This window comes from Amblyomma maculatum, chromosome 11 (genome assembly GCF_055883805.1).
Source record: "Amblyomma maculatum isolate TAMU_Amacu chromosome 11, ASM5588380v1, whole genome shotgun sequence".
Lineage (NCBI taxonomy): Eukaryota > Metazoa > Arthropoda > Arachnida > Ixodida > Ixodidae > Amblyomma > Amblyomma maculatum.
Window position 1 is genome coordinate 18014112 of NC_139354.1, and position 20950 is coordinate 18035061.

Genomic DNA, 20950 nt, shown 5'->3' on the forward strand with positions numbered 1-20950 from the left:
TTTTCAATTCCGTAAGCCGTATACCTTTTTACCAAAGCACGTTGAAACCATTCGGTATCACAAGTGGTCTGCTTTAATCCAATATTTTCTCTTGATATTGCTAAATTACACAACACAAACATCAATGATCGCTTTCCTATATAGCCAAAAACACTTTTTGGCAAATTTATCTCGATATTCCCAAATATACAGCAACCAAATATGAATGAAGCATTGCCTAATATTTGCAAGGTTTCCTTAAACAGCCAGTACGATTGATTTAAGATAAAGAACGGCAATTTCTGAATAAAAAAATGTATCAAGTTTACATATTTCGTCGACAATACTACAGATATCAGAGAAATATTCCTGTGACATTCAAAGACACCCAGCATAATTATCCCATGTGCCGTTTTGCGCTGTTTAGCAAAGTTAAGCTGCTATAATGACCGCAGTTTTTCTTTTCGCACGTGCAGACATCTACCAGGTGTCCTTTGAATGTTACTTTCTAGATAACCTTAAAATCCCGGGTCATTTTTACCGACAGCGCTCGCGAGGAAGACCGCGGTTAAACTTTCACCGCGAAACGCGTGGCTGAAAGGGGGTCCAACGTTGACTTAAATAGATAAAACAGTGTCCCACGCTGCACATGCCGGGGTAATGACTGAACCGAGTTCCTCGAAATAGGCGCACGAAGGCCTCTTTGCATTTCTGATGACATCAAGACGGCAGGTGACAGTAGGCTGACCTTTCTTTTTTTTTATTTTTCTCACTTCTCTTTCAGGAAGCCCGGAAGACGTCTACGCCCCAATGTGGGCGTGTGGTTGGCCTCTTTAAAATGTCAAGGCTCGCGGCCGCGCGGTGTCTTCTCATCGTCAGCCTGGCCTCAGTACAGGCAGGGTGTGTCTCATTGTGTGATCTGGTTGAAGCCCGGAAATATGCCGACATTGAGGACATTTGTAAAACATTTCTTCTTTCTTTATAGGGGAGCGGCTGAAGAGGGACGAAACGATGAAATCAGACCAGGGAATGCTGTGTTCTGAATGTCTTTCTCAAATGACGCTTGACCTAAGCAATAAGGCGATGATAAACTGATCATTTCCTCCCCTTTACGAGAGTCCTTATTTCTGATATCGAAGCATGAAATAAGTGCACGAAGTATGCGCAGATTTCAAATTAGAATAAATTAATTGCTTTGGTGTATTTTCTTTCTTTCTTTCTTTCTTTCTTTCTTTCTTTCTTTCTTTCTTTCTTTCTTTCTTTCTTTCTTTCTTTCTTTCTTTCTTTCTTTCTTTCTTTCTTTCTTTCTTTCTTTCTTTCTTTCTTTCTTTCTTTCTTTCTTTCTTTCTTTCTTTCTTTCTTACACATATGCCTAAAATGAGGCTGAGGCTAAAGGCTCGGTCGCCTGACGTGGCCTCAGCCCCAGCTACATGATCAGTAAGCGTCGAAAATAGAATGTTACGGCAGGCTGGCACACAACAGTAGCCTTGATCAGGACATAAAAGGGAGGAAACAAAACAACAGTGACATTTGTGCGCAGTGTGTGCAAAACATATATGTAGTTACAGTATGAATAGGATAAGGACACTTAAGTAGATACAATTTACGATTAGTATCATAGGCATGCAAAAATTATAAAAGTAAAAGAAATATTGTGAGGTAGCACTTGAACGAACGTCTGTTCTTTCCGAACCAGTTGGCACACAGCTCGCGACGCTCCGAGCAGCGTTGAGTGATGATGATGATGATGATGGATCTATACAGATGAAAGAGGGGAAAGTTCGCGCACTGCGCTCACAATATACACAGTAGAAAAACCTATATCAGAGAGATTAGTTTTTTTTTTTACATTTTAAACAATAGGTGTTTTTCAAACAAATACACAATAAATTACAGATTACACCGCACAAACGTTTTAATTACAATAACGCACTGGTAAGCAAACACTCACCAACAAATTATCAAAAGCATGCGCACGCGGAGTAATATTTCTGAGGGTATGCAATATCACTACATAAAAGAGCTCTCTTACAATATTTCTTAAATACAGAAAAGGGTTGACAGTAATTTATGGTGATATCTCTCTTATTGAGCATTCTTTTTAATCTGGAAGAACATTGTTTGGCGACCATAATGTGATCATGTTATAGGCATCTTTATTTTAGGATCCCTGATTGCGTACAAGCTTAATCTGCCTGTAGGAGTGTTGTGCAACCATTGTTATGTATCCAGTGCAGCAGCTTAAAGTAGTAAACCTTGTCTGCCTTCAGTATACTGTATTTCTGAAAGAGTGGGTGAGTTCTTAGTTTATGTTTCTCATCATGATAATTTTCACATATATTCAATACTTGCTTCAGTAAAGTAATTAATGTTTTGTAATTGTGATCAGTAGTTGTGCCCCAGACTAATATACAATAGGTTATTATGGAGTATAAAAGAGAATAATACAGGGCTTGTTTCAACCAAGATGGGATTAAGTATTGAATTCTGTAAAGACAACATTTTGCGAGGAATGCTCCTGATTTCGGCAGCTGCGAGCACTGAGTAACAAACAGCTGGCGCAAAGTGCAGTCTATTTAGCAACTCAATGAGATTAGTACTAGCTGTTTATTTGTAGGAAACCAATACTCGAATACAATGCTGTTGACGGATGTTGGACATTGCTAGAGCGGAAATATTTTCTTCGCATTTGAACTGATGATTACCCACAATTACCGAACACAATCAATCAATCAATCAATCAATCAATCAATCAATCAATCAATCAATCAATCAATCAATCAATCAATCAATCAATCAATCTTAGATGAGGTAAGCCACCGATATGTATCGGTGAAAAGCAGAAACTTTGGTGCACACAGAAAACCACGCACATATGGAGACCGATACATAGTTTTCCAAGGTACTTTTTATTAATTTGTAGGGAGTGAATTTCTAGACGGCAAGACGTGCTTTTATGAATGAAGCGAGGCATTTGAGGTCCGTGTCTTTCCGCAAAACCAAGCAAGTTATCGGGAGAGTGTTTGGTTGAAGCATGCAATTTAAAACGAGCTTTTATGCTGTGTTTTTGAATGAATATACGCAGTAAAAAAATTTTATTGTTAAGTATAATTCAGAAATTTAAGCCCTTTTTGATAATTTAAAGTTCTCATTTCTGCGCTGGCTGCAACGCTGGTCCCTACCAACACAGGAGCCATATTCTCGGGTGAGCTGGTCTGCTCCTCCTGCTGTCTTCTTCTATGTATGCGTCCTAGTTACGTGCGCTAGCCTTTTGAATTAAGGATGACACATCAAGTAACCCAGCTTCGTGCATTGATTCCCTTTACTCCTGCCGAAATCTGTCGATTACTCAGGCTACAGCTTGTCGGGCCATAGGCTCATCAGCTTGAGACGACGACCCCAGCCGGCGTCAATCAATAAATGCTCTTTTTTTTTCTCTGCCTGCGCTGACACATGACCAATAATCTTTTTTTTTTTTTTAGAATACGTTTCTGTCCACCCCAGTAACCATTAACCCGTTTCGCTAATTTAAACTCCGTAAAAGAACAGAATAAACACAAAGAAGGGAAAAGCGGGCCCTATGGAGTTCGTGTTTCATAATGAATGTATCATGCTACCTGGTACGGAACGACTTATAACGTGATTCGAAGAACTGACAGACTATCGGTACAAATGAGCGGAAGAGCATTTCATTTATAAGGCGTTCATTTGACTTCGAGTATGCTCTTTTTCTCTCTGTTTTCTCTCTAACAATAAGGCGCGTAAATGTTCACGCTTCATCTTTCCGTACTTTTGGCGCGATACATTCACTATATAAGCAGAATTAACTCGGAATCAATAAAGAGGACACATTTATCCGCACGGAAATAATGAGAAATTCTGAGGTGACGACACTCATAGACTACAGGGAAAGAATGATAAACGCTACAAGTCATAAAGGGACAAGACGCCATATATACACTCTGAGAAAAAAAGCAAAAGTACGATTTGAAGCATTGCTTACATAGGTATATTTTATGAATGAACTATTCGCAGCTACACCTGAACAAAAAACAAAGCAAATGAGACTCTGCTCGAAAATATTCTTAAGGTGCCCTTCTTGGCGCTAAAGAGAAATGGAGTTGAACATGAAAAGCTTGAAAAAGGTTATTTATTCTATTTTACATAACCGGAGGTAGGAAGATACATTTTTCACAACAGATATGTGTTTGCATCAGCAAAACGCTAAATATACAGCTAAGCATAATGACAATGACTCATACGATTGAAACTTGAAACGAAATCTATATGCGGTTACTTGTACCACACGCGAACATGCCGGCTGCCTTAGCAGCGGCCTATTCGCAAGCAAAACCCGACTGCGAAATACGGTGTGTAAAAATTAATCGCTCTTGGAATGCTTGGTGGGGAGTTACAAGCCATGTGCCATTTGACATCTTTGCTCAGAAAAGGGCTTTTTGATAAAAGCCACAGGACGTTGCGTAAGTATGAAGATGAATAAACTGGCCGAGAAAGTGAAAAGCTGAATGATGCCCCGTGAAAGCTCGAGTTGCACTTTCTAGTTTGGCGCTATTTTATACAAGCTGTCGTTGTGAACAATATTGACTTCCCTGTGAAGGCAGAATGCATAGCCTGAAGTGGGTGAACGGGACGAGCAGTCGATTGCACGCATTGAGTGCTGACAATTTCATTAAGGCACAAATTCAATACAGTATGAAAAGCTCTTGTACCCCTGATGAGACGCTAAGCGCGCTTCGGCATAGCAAGGCGATCAGTGCACTGGGTACATGTTTAAAATGACATTAGCTTTACACAGTTTGAAGTGACATGTCCTGAGTCAACATCTTTGGTGGGCTCTTATCCAGGGACAATATTCCGATACATCATCGCTTCTAATCAACGTTTACGAAGTACGGTGTAGCAGCACGAACAATGTATAAGATTTTCCGCTTCCATTACCACTATTATAACCGGCATAACATCAAAGGTTCATCCTAGAAACAGCAGGCGTCCGGCATTTACCGCGTTGAGGTGATCTGGAATGTAGCTACGGTATTGACTATATGCTGCTGTTAACTTCTGCAGACAAACTTGTAGTAGAAAACGCGGAAAATGCAGTTGTACACCAACAAATTATGTTCACAAGGCATCGAAAATTAATTTAGTCGATATGAAATCGCACAAAAATGTGACTTCATTGCTGCCAGCAAAATGATGGGATGGAGTTGGGTGCTTTCCTATGACAATCCCTGGCAAATGTCACCGATGGCTGGACCCAATCACGGGGGACAGTTCTTTTTGCAGTGAATGTTAGCACAATAAAGGTCCTCATTCTTTGGTCGATGTTTTTTCACCTTCTTTCATCGTTGGCACAGCATTAAGAGTCCTTGCTGATGAAGCTAGGACAGCTTCGGCCCAGGTATGATGAACTCTTTCTTCATTGCACCGAGGTGAGCCGCTCAACGCAGCTGAACAGTGACTTGTTTCGTGTTTCTTAACGGCCAGCACAAGTCTTCAGCATTCCTCCGACTTCCAAGGACAGCATATAGCACAAGCATGATCTTAGCTGCTTCAGTGCTTGCGTCTTTTTTCCCAGAGGTGGTGTTACTTCGGTTCTCCCTGGACAAACATGGTCAACAACCGTACTCGATAACGCCAGCAGCCTTACGGATTGGACACCATCCCAGCCAAAAGGCTTCCGAGAAGGAGGACGTCAGCCTTGCAGGTTGGCACTGTACAGTCATCGCCGTTGAGGCCCCTTTCGAAGGCCTTTCGGTAGTGGACAACGTTTGGCGAGCCGTCAAACTCGTGCCTCTTGAAGTAGGCAGCAACGTCCCGGCCGAAGTTCTTGAACTTGGTCGGTGCCTTGGCCGTGTGACACAGGAGCGACGAAATGCAGTCCTTGTCATCCAGGGCGCGAATGGCGTTGAAGTAGGCGTCTTCGGGGTGCTGTTCCGGGGATGCCGGGTTCACGGCCTCTCGACGTCCGATCCATCCGAAAGCCGTCGACGCTCCCGATGTCAGCAGCCGCAGTAGCATCCCGGCTATGCCCAGCTGCCCCGAAAACAGCGATTGAATCAGTCCCATCGCCACGGTACCTATGCCGTTCTGCGCCGTTGACGGTTGCGTCAGAGCTAGGAGGATTAGGAGGGCCGCCGTAGCGGTGAAGGCCAGGCTAGAGGTCCGCATAGTTATTCTGCACTGCTCCTTGTCTCTTTTCACGAGTGGTCGACGACGGTGAACCGCTACTCAAGAAAGACGCCGTTGTTTATGGAGGGAGGAGCTGGACCATTTCTTTATATAAACGTCGGAACAAGGAAGCACCAAAAGAGAGAATGAAAATGAGAGAGGCTCAAAGCGGTGAAAGGGAACGCCGCCAGCGCTTGCCCTCTTTGCTACGGCGACGGGCACGTTTTGCTGTGGCAAGAAGGAGCCAAGGTTAGGCGGTCGCCGGAGAAGGCGCCGATTGTCGAAGGAGGCAATGACCCATTTGGGGCTGCGCAGACAAGGAACCAGTCCTCTCCCTTTCTGCAAGGCAAAAAAGAATCGCTAGACTACTCGGGCCCGCTCTCGCTTGCCGCATCGTCTGAGACGGGGATGTGGTGCGGAGGATAAGGTGAAAACGACGGCACAGTCCGGGCCGAGTACATTTCGTCATGAAGGAAAAACACGACTGCGACGACGAAGGGTGGCCCGCTCATTGGAGCCCGCGGTTGTTCGGCTGAAAAAAAAAAAAAGAGTCGATGTCAACCCCCCTGGAGGGTTTTGAGCGCGTGCGTACGAGAACGGCACCAAACCACTGTGGTTTTCCACGACCACTTGGTGGCCGGGCAAAGTCAGCTGGGATGAAGTGGTGCTGGGGGGTAGAAGGGGAAGGTTGGGGGGGAAGGTCAGGTGGTTCCTTCAAGCGCTGTGGTTTCCGCGTATGCAAATCCATGCGTGGTCTAAGTTGGAAGAAATTCTTTTTTAGTCGAGCCGCGTTTTGCCGTTTTGCGAGGTTTTCTTTTTGTTTTCAACATAGTTGCGGGCCGTCCGTGCGCCTGGAGGAAAAAGGAGATGCCTGAGTGTCAAGCGAACGCGCGGTTTTTCGTGCGGGACTCGAATAGAACGCGGCCGGACTTTCCCCGCCAGTTTCGCACGGCCGAACAATTGAAGGTACGGGACGGGGGAAAGTGGCTTTTCGCGCCCAGTTGCGCCTGCCTCGTCACTTCGGCGCTCGAGAAAAACTCACGGGAAGTTGCTCTTTCACGCCGCCCACTCCGAACTAAGTGGCCCGAGACAATCTGGGCGGAAATAGACGAAGGCTAAGGGCAGCTAGAATCGCCGGGGAAGTGGACTGCACGCCAGGCGGAATCCCGTTACTGCCGCTAGCGGCTTACGACTGTCCGGTCTCGCCGTCCCAGGACGATGGTTGGCGCGAGTTTGAAATAGAATGTCCGTCCGCTCTTCTTCGGAGGAACTTCCCGCTCGCCGCTCTCGATAGGCGCGTTCCGGGAGCCGTTGGCCGCTCGAGCAACCCCTGCAACAACAAACGGGGTGGAGTCCCCGCGTTCGCGTCTGCCAAAAATAATGCTTCCTTCGAGATTTGTGCGCTCCGCCGTCGGTGTTATCCTTTGTAGGGCAGTTGACATCAACGGGCTTTCCATCACAGATGCAATACACAACCGCATGGGTACTGGTGAGACACGAAGAAGCCGGTGTCTGGCAATGAATATACAAACGCGATGCGTTATCGCCGGAGCAGAGCACCAAAAACTCTTGGAGCCTGCTTACTTTAACAGTGATACGAGTATTTGGACGGGTAGCCTTTCCCGTCGTTGCAATCGCGACCATCAATAGGGTATTTTAGAAGAGGACTTCCGTACTACGTGTAAAACGCCTCTGCAAATAGGGCAGACGGAGTAATCTTAAAACTTATATGCTGATGCGAGTCCTTCGTAACGCCTCCGGTCGCCTCCTGTCTTACAATGGCGGAAAACCACGGCAGCAGGCCGAGTGCAATACGGGGTGAGGTTATGAAAAGGAAGAGCGCATGAATAAATAGTTGACGACGGCGGTTACGATGGGTTACCGGTGCACGTCAAGCGAGGGAAACCAGCCTGACAGCTTCGCGTGACGGGTGCATTTTTTGCTCTTTTTGATGGTTACGGTGACCTCTTAACGTTACTTATTTTTGCATTTTTGTTTTAAAGTAGGCGGCAGCTGTTGATCGCGTGCAAGTATTTTGCAGACTGTTTTTTTTGTGTGCATATTTTTCTCACAAGGAGTTTTGACAGGGGAAAGGTAACCTAGCTTACACACTGCCCTGTCTAAAAGCGCTACTCTGTCGCAAGTTCGTGAAACGATCTAACTGGCTTCTGCACCGAAGGTAATGAATTTTTTTTCCTTGCTACACTGTCTCGCCCAATCCTGTGGCAGTAGCCATTAATGACGTATCAAACTTCATCACACATAATTTTCAATTGTTAAGAGGCGGATTGTCGCGAAACTTATACAGGTTGTTCGGTCGAAACCTCATCGCCGCCGTAGTAACTCAGAATTTAAGAAAAACGGCGCCAAAGAAAATATGGACTCGACTTTGCATCAAAATTGTGACGTAATCATTTTTTGCGCATCATTTATGCTGGTGTCATTCCATTTCGCTTCCCTTTTAGCATCCCGTTATTAAGTTGGAAGTTATAGTTTTTGGGAGGGATGCGAACCGAGGACAAATGAACCTCTGTCAAGTGTAGATGTCCACTGAGAAATGAGGTATACTGCACCTTCGTTCCCAAAAACCAACTTAAGCACAAAGAAAAAGAAAATATAGAAGTTTTCGCGAAATGAAAAGGCGATGTTAAAGGCGGTATCGCGCCTGCCGTTAAGGCGAAACTTGAGCGTCTTTATAATTTTATTACTTTGGCCCTTATAATGTGGGCGGACGTGACTAAATGGCATTCGAAAAATAGAATATAGAAAAAAGCGAAAAAAAAAAATACGCGCGGTGCACCCGCAGGTTATTTTAGAATTAAAACGTCACGCTTCGCGCTACGGATATTCATTCGAAATTCAGAAAGGTTTTCTGACGCTTCTTTGGTGTGGTGGGGTTTGACAAATTAAAGCAGAACATTGGGTTTAAGAGACGCCAGAGTGGAGGGCTCCGGATCACTCTGGCCTATACAGGACCGTTTCACGTCCATTGACATAGTACAGCATTTGCAAGCTTTTGCATCTCACTTCTATCGTGCTGTAGTCGCATGTAAATGAGTTCTCAGAAGGGAAGAACGGTCAGAGTTTGTAGCCCGTTGGTTGTGCCGTCCCTAGTGCAAAATCGTTTGATATGCAAACGGTGTCACAGCTGGTGTTAACGGAAGAGCCTGCTATTATAGATTTTTGAATGCGCATAAAGTCGGCAATTTTAGCCATATTAAATATTGTGCTTTTCTATTCAAAACATACGTCTAATTTATAAATCTTTTGAGCCTATACTTTGTTTCCCAAGTTGTTCGCAGCACTATGAAAGGTAAGGGTAATCGAAGTCAATGAGAATGGACCATGCATGGCGGGACTCCAACCCTCCTGTCGTCAACAGCGACACAGTACAGGGCAGCTGCACGATGTGCGCGTCATCTAGATTGACACAGATTAGTCTTGCGTTTTCTGCGAACGACTTGAGAAACGGATGTAGGCATATGATTTCATTTTGCACAGACAACCTTTAGCTGTTAAGTCGAAGCAAGATGATCATTTCTTTTCAGTTTCATCACGTTATCTCCCCCGCCAGTGAAATTTGATTTTAAATTGATGTAGTCTTCCTTACAACAAAGTAGGTGCAAACGCTGTGGACTAGCAACCTGCGGCGATTAAGACATTTGTACATTGTGTTTTAAAGAAATCGGTTTGGTTTAGTTTGGGGGGTTTGACGTCCCAAATCGACTCGGGCTATGAGAGACTCCCTAATGGTAGACTGGAAATTTCAAACACACGGGGTTCTTTAACGTGCGCTGACATCGCACAGCACACGGGCGCCTTGCATTTCGCCTCCATCGAAAAGCTGCCGCGGAGGCCGATTTTCGATCCCGCATCCTAGGGAACAGTAGCCGAGCGCCGTAACCATTGCGCCACCTCGGCGGGGCTGTTTTAAGGAAATCCGCCTCAAATAATAACAGAAGAATGCTTTTGCGCGTATGAAGGCTGCTCCTGTGGCACAAATGAATCAGTGTTAGCTGACATCTTAAATCGGGCGATTTTTTTTTAACTGAGAAACTAGTTAACAAATTTCTTACATTTAACTTTTAGCGATTACAGCTGGTCGCTTATTTGCAGTTAAATTACCCTCGGCAATGTACTCGATTTTCGGCTATCTTGCGCGAGTAGAGATGCGCTCTTGAAAAACCCACGCACTAAACAACGCCTCCAGCGCCGTCAATCAATTGCGCAACTGCCAGCTGACCTCTAGCGTGGAATAGAGAAGCAAGCAGCAGCGAGCTCTGCAGCTCAAGCGGGGCAGGTGAGGCGAGGCTACTTTACGCCATTGATTGGCAGCGCTGAAGGCGGGGCTTAGAGCACGGGTGTTCGGAAAGCGCATCTCTAATGGCGCGAAATAACCGAAGTTTTTTTTTTTTTTTTTGAGCCAGAGTACCGAGCTTAACAAGGTTTCGAAACTGTAAAATTTGATATGGTTATTATGTACTGTGATAGACTACAAATCTCTAATAGCAGTTAGATGTCTAACTGTAATAATTAAAAGTTAATTTTGAAAAACAGTGAACGACCTTAATAGTTAACGTTATTCCCCTGTTTTCTGATGCTTGCCAACAGTGCCAAAACTGTTACGCCAGTGGTCTTCATGTCTCAAAAAATTTTATTTTTGATAGTTAACGTCGAGCTTCCCCGAAACACCTGGTATGTGCATGATTAAATATTTGCATCACACTAGTCGAGGAGAGAGTAAGGTGAAATATTGGATGGTTACTCGAGAAACTGAAGCATTTCTTTTGAAATTTTAGGCATGTAGAAGTACAGAAACAGCGAGATCCAAGCTGCACATAGCGGAGCAAAGACAAGAGAAAATGGCATGCTGTAGGTTTGCCATTTCTTAAGATGCGTTCGAAATAGAATTTATTGCCTACACGCGGAATAATCGTATAACTCTCTCGGACTGCTTGACAAAACAGAGACGTTTTTGTACGGCCAATTTTTACGTTATTCCGTTCGTGCCACGCCAATTCATGATTTCCAGCCGTTCGTCTCTGCTCTTATAGCAATATGAGGTTAAGGAAAGCTAAAGGTTCATATGCCTCCGACGAATTGCCGATACCGTTTAGGGTCCGCTTCGTTCGAGAATGTCCAGTGTAAGGATAATGTTCTATGTTGCGCATTTTTTTTTGTTTACTTTCGACGCCGGTTAGTCCGCTCTGTTGCGTCTTATACAACTCGGCGTTCGGCATTAACGTCCCACGTTGAAAATGCCTGCCCGAAACACCATTTCATTGTCTTCAAGTTCGACCCTCATTCTCTTCAAGTGCGACCAGAACGAGAATCAGTCAAGTGTCTGCTCGGCTGACGTATACTGATCATCTTGACTTCATGCTCTATTTCTTTTTAAACTGTGGATGCGCAGCTTGCAGATAGGAACCTTGACCTTCTACCTTCCTGCTTTGTGTGCTAGGCACTGAGAGCTCGAGCTCTGCTCTCATTTCGATAACCTTCGGCTACCGGTATTGGACTGGCCTATCGCTGATTAAACTACCGTACAAATCTCCCGCACTAGCTTTCTCCCTCCGTTAGTCCAGTCCCGGACACCACTCCACAACGGAAAATGTCTTCAGTCCGGCCAGTCTGTTGTTACGGTTGCTGAGCTTGTTGGCGAGATCTTCTATCTCGTTCTGACCGGTACCGGTCAGTGAGTCAGGAGTGAACGGCGCCGCTGAGATAGTGGGCGCAGTGCCCCTAAGCAACAGGTGGTATCCGGACAACGACGGCGGAGGGCCGAAGGTGAGACTGGCTATGCTGTCGTTGGCCGTGAGAGGACGCACGATGGGTCGTGGTCGAGGTCTTCCAGCGAGGCCGCGCCCTCGCCTGGCGGTCGCCGGCTGATTCGCAGCTGCACCGGCATTGCCTGGATAGAATACGATATTTTATATACAAAATATAAAGCATTTAAAAAGAAAAACCATAGGAAGCAGCAGCGCATGGTCAATAGGGTGGTGCATATTGCTCTGCTAATAGTCACATGAATCAATGAAATTAATATTTCAGTTTTTTAACTCTAAAAACAAGCAATAAGATTCGGGATTCTACCGCTTATAATTTTGTCTGTGGGTAGCCCCTTGTTCCAATAACGAGAAAACGTTAATGAACGGTCAATTATTTTTTTTTTCGGGTGGCGGGAGTCTATTTGAAAGCTTAAACTGTATTTGTTATTTTAAAAGCATTGCTGGAGCAAGTTGTTGGTGTGCGATGTGCGAAATGCAGAAAATGAAAAAAAAAAGAACAACAACAATAAAACAATGTAGTGGCATGATCGTTTCGGAATGGCTACTAAAATTGGTTACGCTATTTTGCAGATGTCTTTTAAAGCGACATTCGTCCGAGGAGGTGGTTTCAGTCAGATAATTCGCAATGAATAAATGTCTGTAAGCACGTTTTTCGATTGCGGATCGTCGAGGCGGGATGGGTAACATTAGGCGGAACATGACATCATTACTACAACTGGCAACCTTGAAATATTTATGGCACAAACAGAGGAGCGATAACCCTTAAAGATATTCACGAAGCACTGATCACACGAACATAGCTATGCAATGTTCTCATTTTGTGAAGTTATTCTCAACGAGAATTAGGCTTGTATGCGAGAAGAGCGGATGTTGTGCCAGTAAAAAGGCGCATTAGGTTTGTATGAAAATATGTTTGGGATATTTATATTTTTTTGGTAGAGAATGCGCTGTTGTCACCAGGAATCGTAGCTGCTTGCGTCAATTGGCTTTTTCTCCCTATTTGCCAAGAAGCGAGCTACACATATATCCCTACAAGGAAATATTTCAACGGGGAACGTGTCGCATCTATAGCAGGGGCAAGCTAAGCGGGCATTGATGCGGGCACCATATATGGTTTCTGAAGTTGTTTATTGTTGGTAGGCCTGGATGTTTGGAGGCTCATGCGGTCGCGAGACCCAGTCGTGTCTGTCAGCTAGTTCTCAGATCCAAGTGATAAAACGCGTGAGAGTAGCAAAATTAATTGAATTGCAAGTTTCAGCAATATTAACAAACTTACTAGTTAGCATACAGCAGTGTACCTAACACAAGGTTTTGGCAGGCTATCTTTTGACAGCCAGTAAGAAACAAACAGGCGAGAAGGCAACCAGCGAGATAGTTAATAGTCAACTAAAAAGCAGCCTAAGTGCCAGAATAGCAGTTGTTGTAATTGCTTTAACCTAAAAAGGAAAAAAAGAAAAAGCTAGTGCATTTTGTGCCTCTTCGCACTTTCTTGTAATAGAGGGTTGCTTTCAGTCAGCTTTAGTTCATCTGTGCTATCCTCACCACTACTCAAATTTACTGTAGAGTTCCAAACGCTACTAAGCGCGCATAATCCCATAGTTTATAGAAATGTTTGTATATATATCGTTCGCGACGTTAACGAACAACCTTGGTGTCTGGGAAGTGGGAGTCGTCCGTGCCTCGAATACTACCAGGGTGCTCATGTAGTCGCGGGGGCACACTGTGACCTCACGGATGCGTTCTGTGTTGGTGTCTCTGAGAGTCCGACCTTTCCTTGTGTCCTACAGAGAGGATCACAAGCGATACTGCACATCCTCACCCGTGCACCTTACTCGGTCTATAAGATATGGCTCTGAAGGTCGACTAAAGGGAAAATGTTTTTTTTTTTGCCTGCTATAGAATCTACGGTGTATTAAAGAACGACATCGACACGCCGTTCACCCGAGCAGAGGTCACTCGTAGAACTCAAGCCCAGCTTTCTTGGAGACCTCTTTAGCAGGCGGCAACTACGGGATATTGTAAAATACTGGTTTGTGAATGTTGATAGGTGTGCGATACGCAGAAGAAATTCGCTCTAATGCTATTCCTGCGCTCTCATTATGTACTTGAGCCTGCCATAAAAAGCCAAAGGGCTGTATTTTTGAGAGTGTACGCGAGGCAGTTGAGGGATGTTGTAAGGTACCTTTATGATCATACTGATAAAAATGGTCTATGTCGATGTGTATCAAATTTTGCTTCTGAAGTTCGTTTCGCAATTAACACGTAATAAGGACTCCCATAGAAAACCCATGGGGCGCATTTTTGAAAATAGGTAGCAAAAACCTGCAAGCCTGTCGAGTGAGGGTTTGTGGATACATTGGTTGATATGGCGCGCTTATTGGGGGACACTTAGGGCTTCTAATTTTGAGTATTACGCGATGAGACCGAGTTAATGGCTCTCGTAAGGATGCGTTCCCTTCGCGAATCCTCGTTCGAGCGCATGCAGAATTGGTACTCGCCTAATTCCTAGTCTCTTAATTTATGCCTCCATTATGTTCCATGTACTCATTACCATACATTCGCAATATGGCACATTACGCAGTAGACCATTCGACACACGCATAAAGCACCGCTTAATAAAGCCGTACAAAAGCGCCTGCATGGCTTAGGTGTAGCTTGTCTCATCCCAAGGATGGCCCGAGATGGCAGCACCTGACATCTTGGTCATTTCATGTAGCCTTGTGACACCACACAAAAAGCAATCAATCAGTTTCCTACCATTCCGCCTGCCAACTACATATGCAGAAGCATGCCCTGTTCTTTTCGGTCACAATACTGACGCCATTGTTAATGTCGAAGTCGAATTTTCGAAAGATAGGTCGTTGATACTGTGATAATAAATGTATGATTAAAACTAAAATTCTTGGTCCGCAAAACGGTCAAAGAATACCGCTTTTCGGTGTAGGTTGGTATGCGGCATCACAAATAAGCTTACCCGCGGTGTTGTACGGACTGAGGGGAGAAGCGATTATTCCACGACCTTTCCTGGCGCTTAGAGAAGGCAAAGTGGCAAGGTTGGAGGCAATCCTGGATGCGGAGGCACTCCTTGCAACATCGTCGAACATGAAATCCATCGGAGAATCGTTGTCATCTCCTGCCCAATACCTGCAACGTGTTTGATAACAAGCTCCGTTGATTATAGTTGCGCCATCAACGGGCGGAAAGAAGAACAGCAGCGATTCATTGTTCCGCTAATGTAATGACTGTACTCTTTACGGTCATGGTCTCTAAGTGCGCCATAATGCATGCCACAGAGAAACGTTGCGTTTTTCTGTTCCACAGACATCACATGAACGCTAGTGTGTTTTGGAGCTACTGAGAGGAAATGCGTTGCGGGGAACCATAAAAATAATAAATGATTGGCCTAACGTTAGTAGATGGGACGAGATCAGAATGGGACGGGGAATAAATATGAATAAGGATAACCCAGTCGGAGTCAGAGAGGAAATGTGTGAGGGACACTTAATCTCTGCCTTTAGTTCTAAGACGCGATAATGTTAAGGGTCTGGTCTGTGGATACCACTAGAGGATCATCGTTAGTGTACCTCCAGTTTGATACTGGCTTAATCACTAACTCCATGATTTGTGCCTCTTTTATATTGCGCATGCTCGTTGACAAGCTGCCGTAAGCCACGGAATTATGTGAAACACCATCCGACATAAATACCTTCAAATCTCCGCTTTAGCCAAACTGTAGAGATGAGCCTACATGCATCGCCTATGTACGGTAGCATGCTTTACTCCTCGGTAAAAAGGCTTGGAAGGTTTCATTCCCATCTTAGCCTCCAACATCAAAACAGAAGCACGAGATGGTAGCGCCTGAAATGTTATATGGTCGCATGAAGTCTCGAAACCCGCAAAGCAAACAGTGTAGGGCAGTGTCAACCGCCGACTATCGTCTGCGAAGCTATGCCCATGATGTTTCCCTCACAACACCGACAACGCCAGATTTTTGTCAGAATGGGGCCAGGAACAATATCGCGGATAAATAGCGAAATAGTGAATGCCGAGAGAAAACAAGCGCCAGAGAAGCACCATTAATGCTGGCGAGCAGATGAAATGAGGAAGTTAGGGAACTATAAGGTGATGGCAGCTGGTTGGCACAGACAACGGTCAAGTGCAAGAATGCGGGAAGGCCTTTTAACTGCAGTGGTTGCAGTGAGCTTGGTGATTCAGTGTCCCTCTCAGTGACCGGTTCTGCTTCTCGTACTCTCCATTTACACCACGGCGTCAGCTATTACCATGCGAGACGTTGACGTCGGTAGCGTGCCTGTGAACATGATGGTTACAAACGCGGGTGCGAACGTACAGGGTCAGTCACACTTAGCGTGAACACGGCTTGCAAAGTGGCCAACGGTATGAAGCGCCATCCAGGGGCGCCTTGTATTCCGCCACTGTGGATTGATTCTTTACGGGATTAGATGCAATGGCGTCTCGCAGTTGCGTGGTCACGCGGAGTCGTGTTCCCGCTAAGTGTCATTGAGACTGTACAATTTTTAGCCGACTAGAACTTGGAATGAACGCGAAAAGGGTACCACAGTCACCGTCCAAAACAAGGGCGGCTTTGTTTGCTACATGACGAGGTAGGGACTCTTCTGCATTCGACTACTAAGCACTTCAACTAACCTTGTTATCGTCGGTGCAAACAAGAGTTGACGCATAGAAGTGTACACAACCCCGCCGGGAGGCGGCGGCACTGGAGCAGCTGGTGACGCTGTGGGTGGCACTATTTTGCGGTCAAAACGCAAAGTGGCGCTGCTGCGGGGTTTGGTCAGCGCTTTGCAGCGCTCGCGGAAGAGCGCCTCGTGGAGCAGCGCATTCTCTTCTTCCAAGGTGCGAAGATCGTTTCTCAGGTCTCGCCTTTTGTCCTTGAGAGCCTCAGCCACGGATTCCATTTGTGAGATCATCTTGCTCACCTGCGAGGATGCCGCATAACGCGATATAGGAAAACTCTATGGTCATAAACTATTGCACCTAAACCCCAACCCATAACGCGTGAGCCGTAACGCTGACGCTAAATGCTAAATCCCGAAAGGCGTTGTGAAATGTCCTTAGGGCAACCGATACCGCGGCTAAGGCAATCACGAGAGCGTTACGGATCGTGTCGTTGCGTTGCCTGGAAGCGTCATGCAGGAACTAACACACCTGAGCCCTGTTTACATGGACACGACTGAGGGGGTCGAGTTGAGTGGACTCGACCCGACCGAGTTTACAAGAATCCGACCCGACGAGCGGCGATTACGGCGGCTGCTCGCGTCGAAGCAAAGAACTTCAGCAGACGGCACCCGATTCCGGTTGTGTAGTGAAATCTTCATTACGGCAGCCAACTCGAGCCTTCAGCGTCAGTGTAGGTGGGCGCCATCTCGTGTCGCTCCTTTCATATGGGAAGATGACTTCAGAATCACCCTGCCAGAACCCTTTGCATTCACGTTACTTCTAGGACACTCAGGCACGTCTATACGGCTTGGTTGAAGCAGGTCTTTATATGTCGGCTTGTAGCTTACGCTCTCGCGTCATACCCTTAAAGGCTGAGCTTATGTGTTTCGAGTAATGTAGCGCCCTACACTGATGGGGCAGATAGGAAAACAATGTAGGAGGTAAAAGAAGCTTCCGTTTCCATTTAGGTTTGACCAGAGCTAAACCACAGGTAATTTAATTTTTCCCCGCTCATCTCTGGAACTTTCCGTACATTTTCTCCTCGCCAATTGTGCCCCGACTCAACTCGACTGCATTCGTTTGCATGCTCCTGCAGCGGGGTTGAGTCGAGTCGAGTCGACCTAACCTCTGCACCAGAGTTGACTCGACTTAGACCCTTTCTTCTCGACCCGACCCGACCCGACCCGATAAGGTTTATATGAACCCTATAACCGGTGTTCGGTCCGATAACTCAACTGAAACAGCTCTTGCTCGGTCCAGTAAACGGCGCTGCCGATGGACAAGTAAAAATGCCGTTTTGGTTCTAATATCCAAGCTGTACAACGTAGGCGGTGCGAGCTGAGGAGGCTGTAGGTCAGGTTGACTCACAAAAGGTGGCCGTACATATCGGGAAGCGATAACGAGCCGTAGTGTTCGCGCTTCCGCTTTCAGGATAGGAACACCTTGTGCACGAAAGCCCCTCTCCTCGCGACGGCATGCTGGGTTCGCGCAATACACGCTATGCATGTGGCATTGTGCTGGTACGGCGAAAAGGTTGCTCACATGACATCGTTACGCGGGAATATCATCAGCACAAAATATAAGCCGATAAAAATAACATTTAGCATTCGTTATTTCTCCTGCATTTAGCTACCTCGATTTCCACTATTAGTGGCTTTCCAACAAGAAAACGACTCCTATAATCATGTGTTCGCCTGATAATTGATGACTATCTGAAAAGTATGCTGATGAGAAGATGCGATACAGCTAATTGTATTAGAGAACAAGTTTCAAAATTTTTTTTGTTTACAAGTGACAAGTAAGCAGGAAAAGAGGCGAAAGTTATGACATTGACTGAATTTAAAATCTTGATGTAATCATCCCATGACCTGATGTAAACGGCCTATACAACAGTCACCACAATCAGTGTCACCAAAATCAATAACTCGCTTTGATGCAACATGGTTTGCAATTTAGCTAATAATTGATTAAGAACACGGAAGCGCTTAACTGGCAATGTACTACTATTTCTCCTGAAGGCGTCAGTCACACGTCTGGTGCCCGCGAGATTGTTTACTGGTGGGCATAGTGTGCGTTATACGAAGTCGTTACGCAATGTCAATTGTAGTCAACAGATACAGAAAAAGCCCACAAAAGCGTCGGTTAAAACAAAAAGAAAGCGAGCATGCAGTCCGCAAAGCAGCGCTCACTGGCTTAGCCGGTTTTCCAGGTTCGTATACCCTTCGAAGCTCGTTTCTGGGACACCAGACCTCTGCCAAGCGGTGCGTCATTGAGCCCTTGAAAGCAATAAGTTACTCGAGACCATTCTCTAAACCAGTGGGGTGCTGGCGTTGGGTTTGCTTTGCGGAAAGAACGTGACCTTGAAAGGTCTCGCCTTTTCGCAGTCTGCCATGTTGTAGTCCATGGTTAAACCGGCTCACATAAAACACGAAGACACAGAGAACAACAACACGGACGCGCTCCTGTCAGTGTTGTTCTTCACTGTGTCTTCGTGCTTGATGTGCGCTGTTTTAACATGAATCATTACCAACTTGCCCAGCTTTCTACTTTACCGTAGTCCATGACCGTGTGTATTCGAACCAGTTTCTGTTGTTGACTGTTCTAAAACAAACTCATTCGAAATGCACCAGGATGGCGTCTATTTGATAGCACTGGCAAAAAGCTGAGTGCAGAAACAAGGGGGAGCAAGCTAGTGGCTTCAGATTGTTCTGTGTCCAATGGCCCCGTGCCTAGCAGCCGGTTAAGTTAACTCTTCCTTTTTCGTAACTCCCGCTAGAACTAGAGGAAGAAGATGGTTACATGGTATGAAAGAGCTCTGAACAGACGAAGCCCAGACGAAGACAAGTCCTCTTGTCGGAACGTTGGCTCGACCTGCGAATTGAGGCTTCCCCTCCTTGTTCAGTGCTCTTTCAGAACTCCCGCTAACTGTTTCAACAGTCTCTGGTAATACATGTCTACTGAAAGTAGACAGCACTAGAATTCTGTGTACAGACAGCAAATTTCTGTTCCGGACGGTAAGTCACCGCATTCTACTCAGAGCAGCCGAACGGCAGAGAGGGACTCCACATGTAGCTGGCGGGAGCAGTGTCTCGACATTGAAAGTGGCGCTGGTCCAATGAGGCACCCTGTGAAACGATAATGCTGCTTATACACATATTATAGATGACCAATGCCTTCGCTACTTTTATGTCAGCAGTAGTAAAGGCCTTCTCAGTTTGCTGCTCTTGACGCGAATATTTCTGTGTAGTTACGACCTAAACTGGTGCTGATGCGCTGCTGGTAGACATTTCGTAGTGGTCTGAGATGAATGCTGAACCGTAAGCATTTTATTTGAAGCTATATGCCGACAAAATAGCGGGAAAGTTACGAAGAAAGTCCTTTCGTATGTGGCGGCATACCTCACTAAGTAGGTAAACACCAAGTGTCGAAAGCGGTATTATGGGAACGTTCGCAGAGTGATAGGCATTAAATATATAGAGGCGAAGCTGATATATATTGATATAAGACCATGAAATGACTCCCCCTGTGGCGTTTGTGCTGTAGTGAAGCCGACATACCTGGAGCAGCGCCTTCCTAAGCTCGCCAAAGTCCTCAGGTTTCACTGTGTCCAGGGTGTGCTCGGCACCCACAAGGTTCTGTCTCAGCACAGATATATGCTCCTGGAAGGCAGCCAAAGGACCTCTCGATGCAGGCTTCATCTCCGGATGACTGGTCGTGATGGGCTTGTCCGCTGCTGGTGAAGACTTCGCTGTGGCGGTCGTTGCTAAGGTCTGAAGACCTGCCAGCGACCGCAGCGGCAATGGCGAAGCTTCTACTGTTACCAAGCATGGTACACTCGGCGGCAGCGTTAAGCCACTCATGGCCGCGAGCGAAGGGATGGCGCCTCTTCTACTTCTTCGTCTCGCCTCTGTACTTTCGAATCCTCGTTGGCCGTGGTGACGATGGCAGTGGGAGTGTGGGTAATTTGAAGCTTCCTTCGCAGTGGAATTAGTGCACTGAGGAACACATTGCGGTCCCCATTAAGATTCGGAAAACGCGCCACGATTACACAGCGTAAACAGGATATACGAGGAGGAATAGTCTGCTATTCATTGCATTTTTACTTGGCGCTTTTTCAATTCTCTTCCTTCTTTTTCTCGTGCAGGAAGGGCTATTTTAAATGTGTGCCTTAACGTCTTTAATTAAAGCAGTGGCGAAGCCAAGCACCAGTTTTCACATAGCCTGTTTTCATTCGTTTAGCTAACTAGAGGCGAGTGGCAACCGGCACTACAAAACAAGCACGCACTTCGTGCTCTTCT

The 20950-nt window shown here is 45.7% G+C and overlaps 1 protein-coding gene across 1 annotated transcript; it reads right to left on the reverse strand.

The window, feature by feature from the left end:
- Window positions 1-11056: 11056 nt before the first annotated feature.
- Window positions 11057-20532, reverse strand: LOC146172957 (uncharacterized). Its single transcript, XM_084585090.1, has 4 exons — window positions 20210-20532; window positions 16623-16912; window positions 14932-15101; window positions 11057-12079 (listed from the first exon to the last, which is right to left on the reverse strand). Exons 1-4 carry the CDS (start codon window positions 20510-20512, stop codon window positions 11745-11747), a joined length of 1098 nt encoding a protein of 365 aa, XP_084441216.1. The 5' UTR covers window positions 20513-20532; the 3' UTR covers window positions 11057-11744.
- Between the last annotated feature and the right edge of the window lie 418 nt (window positions 20533-20950).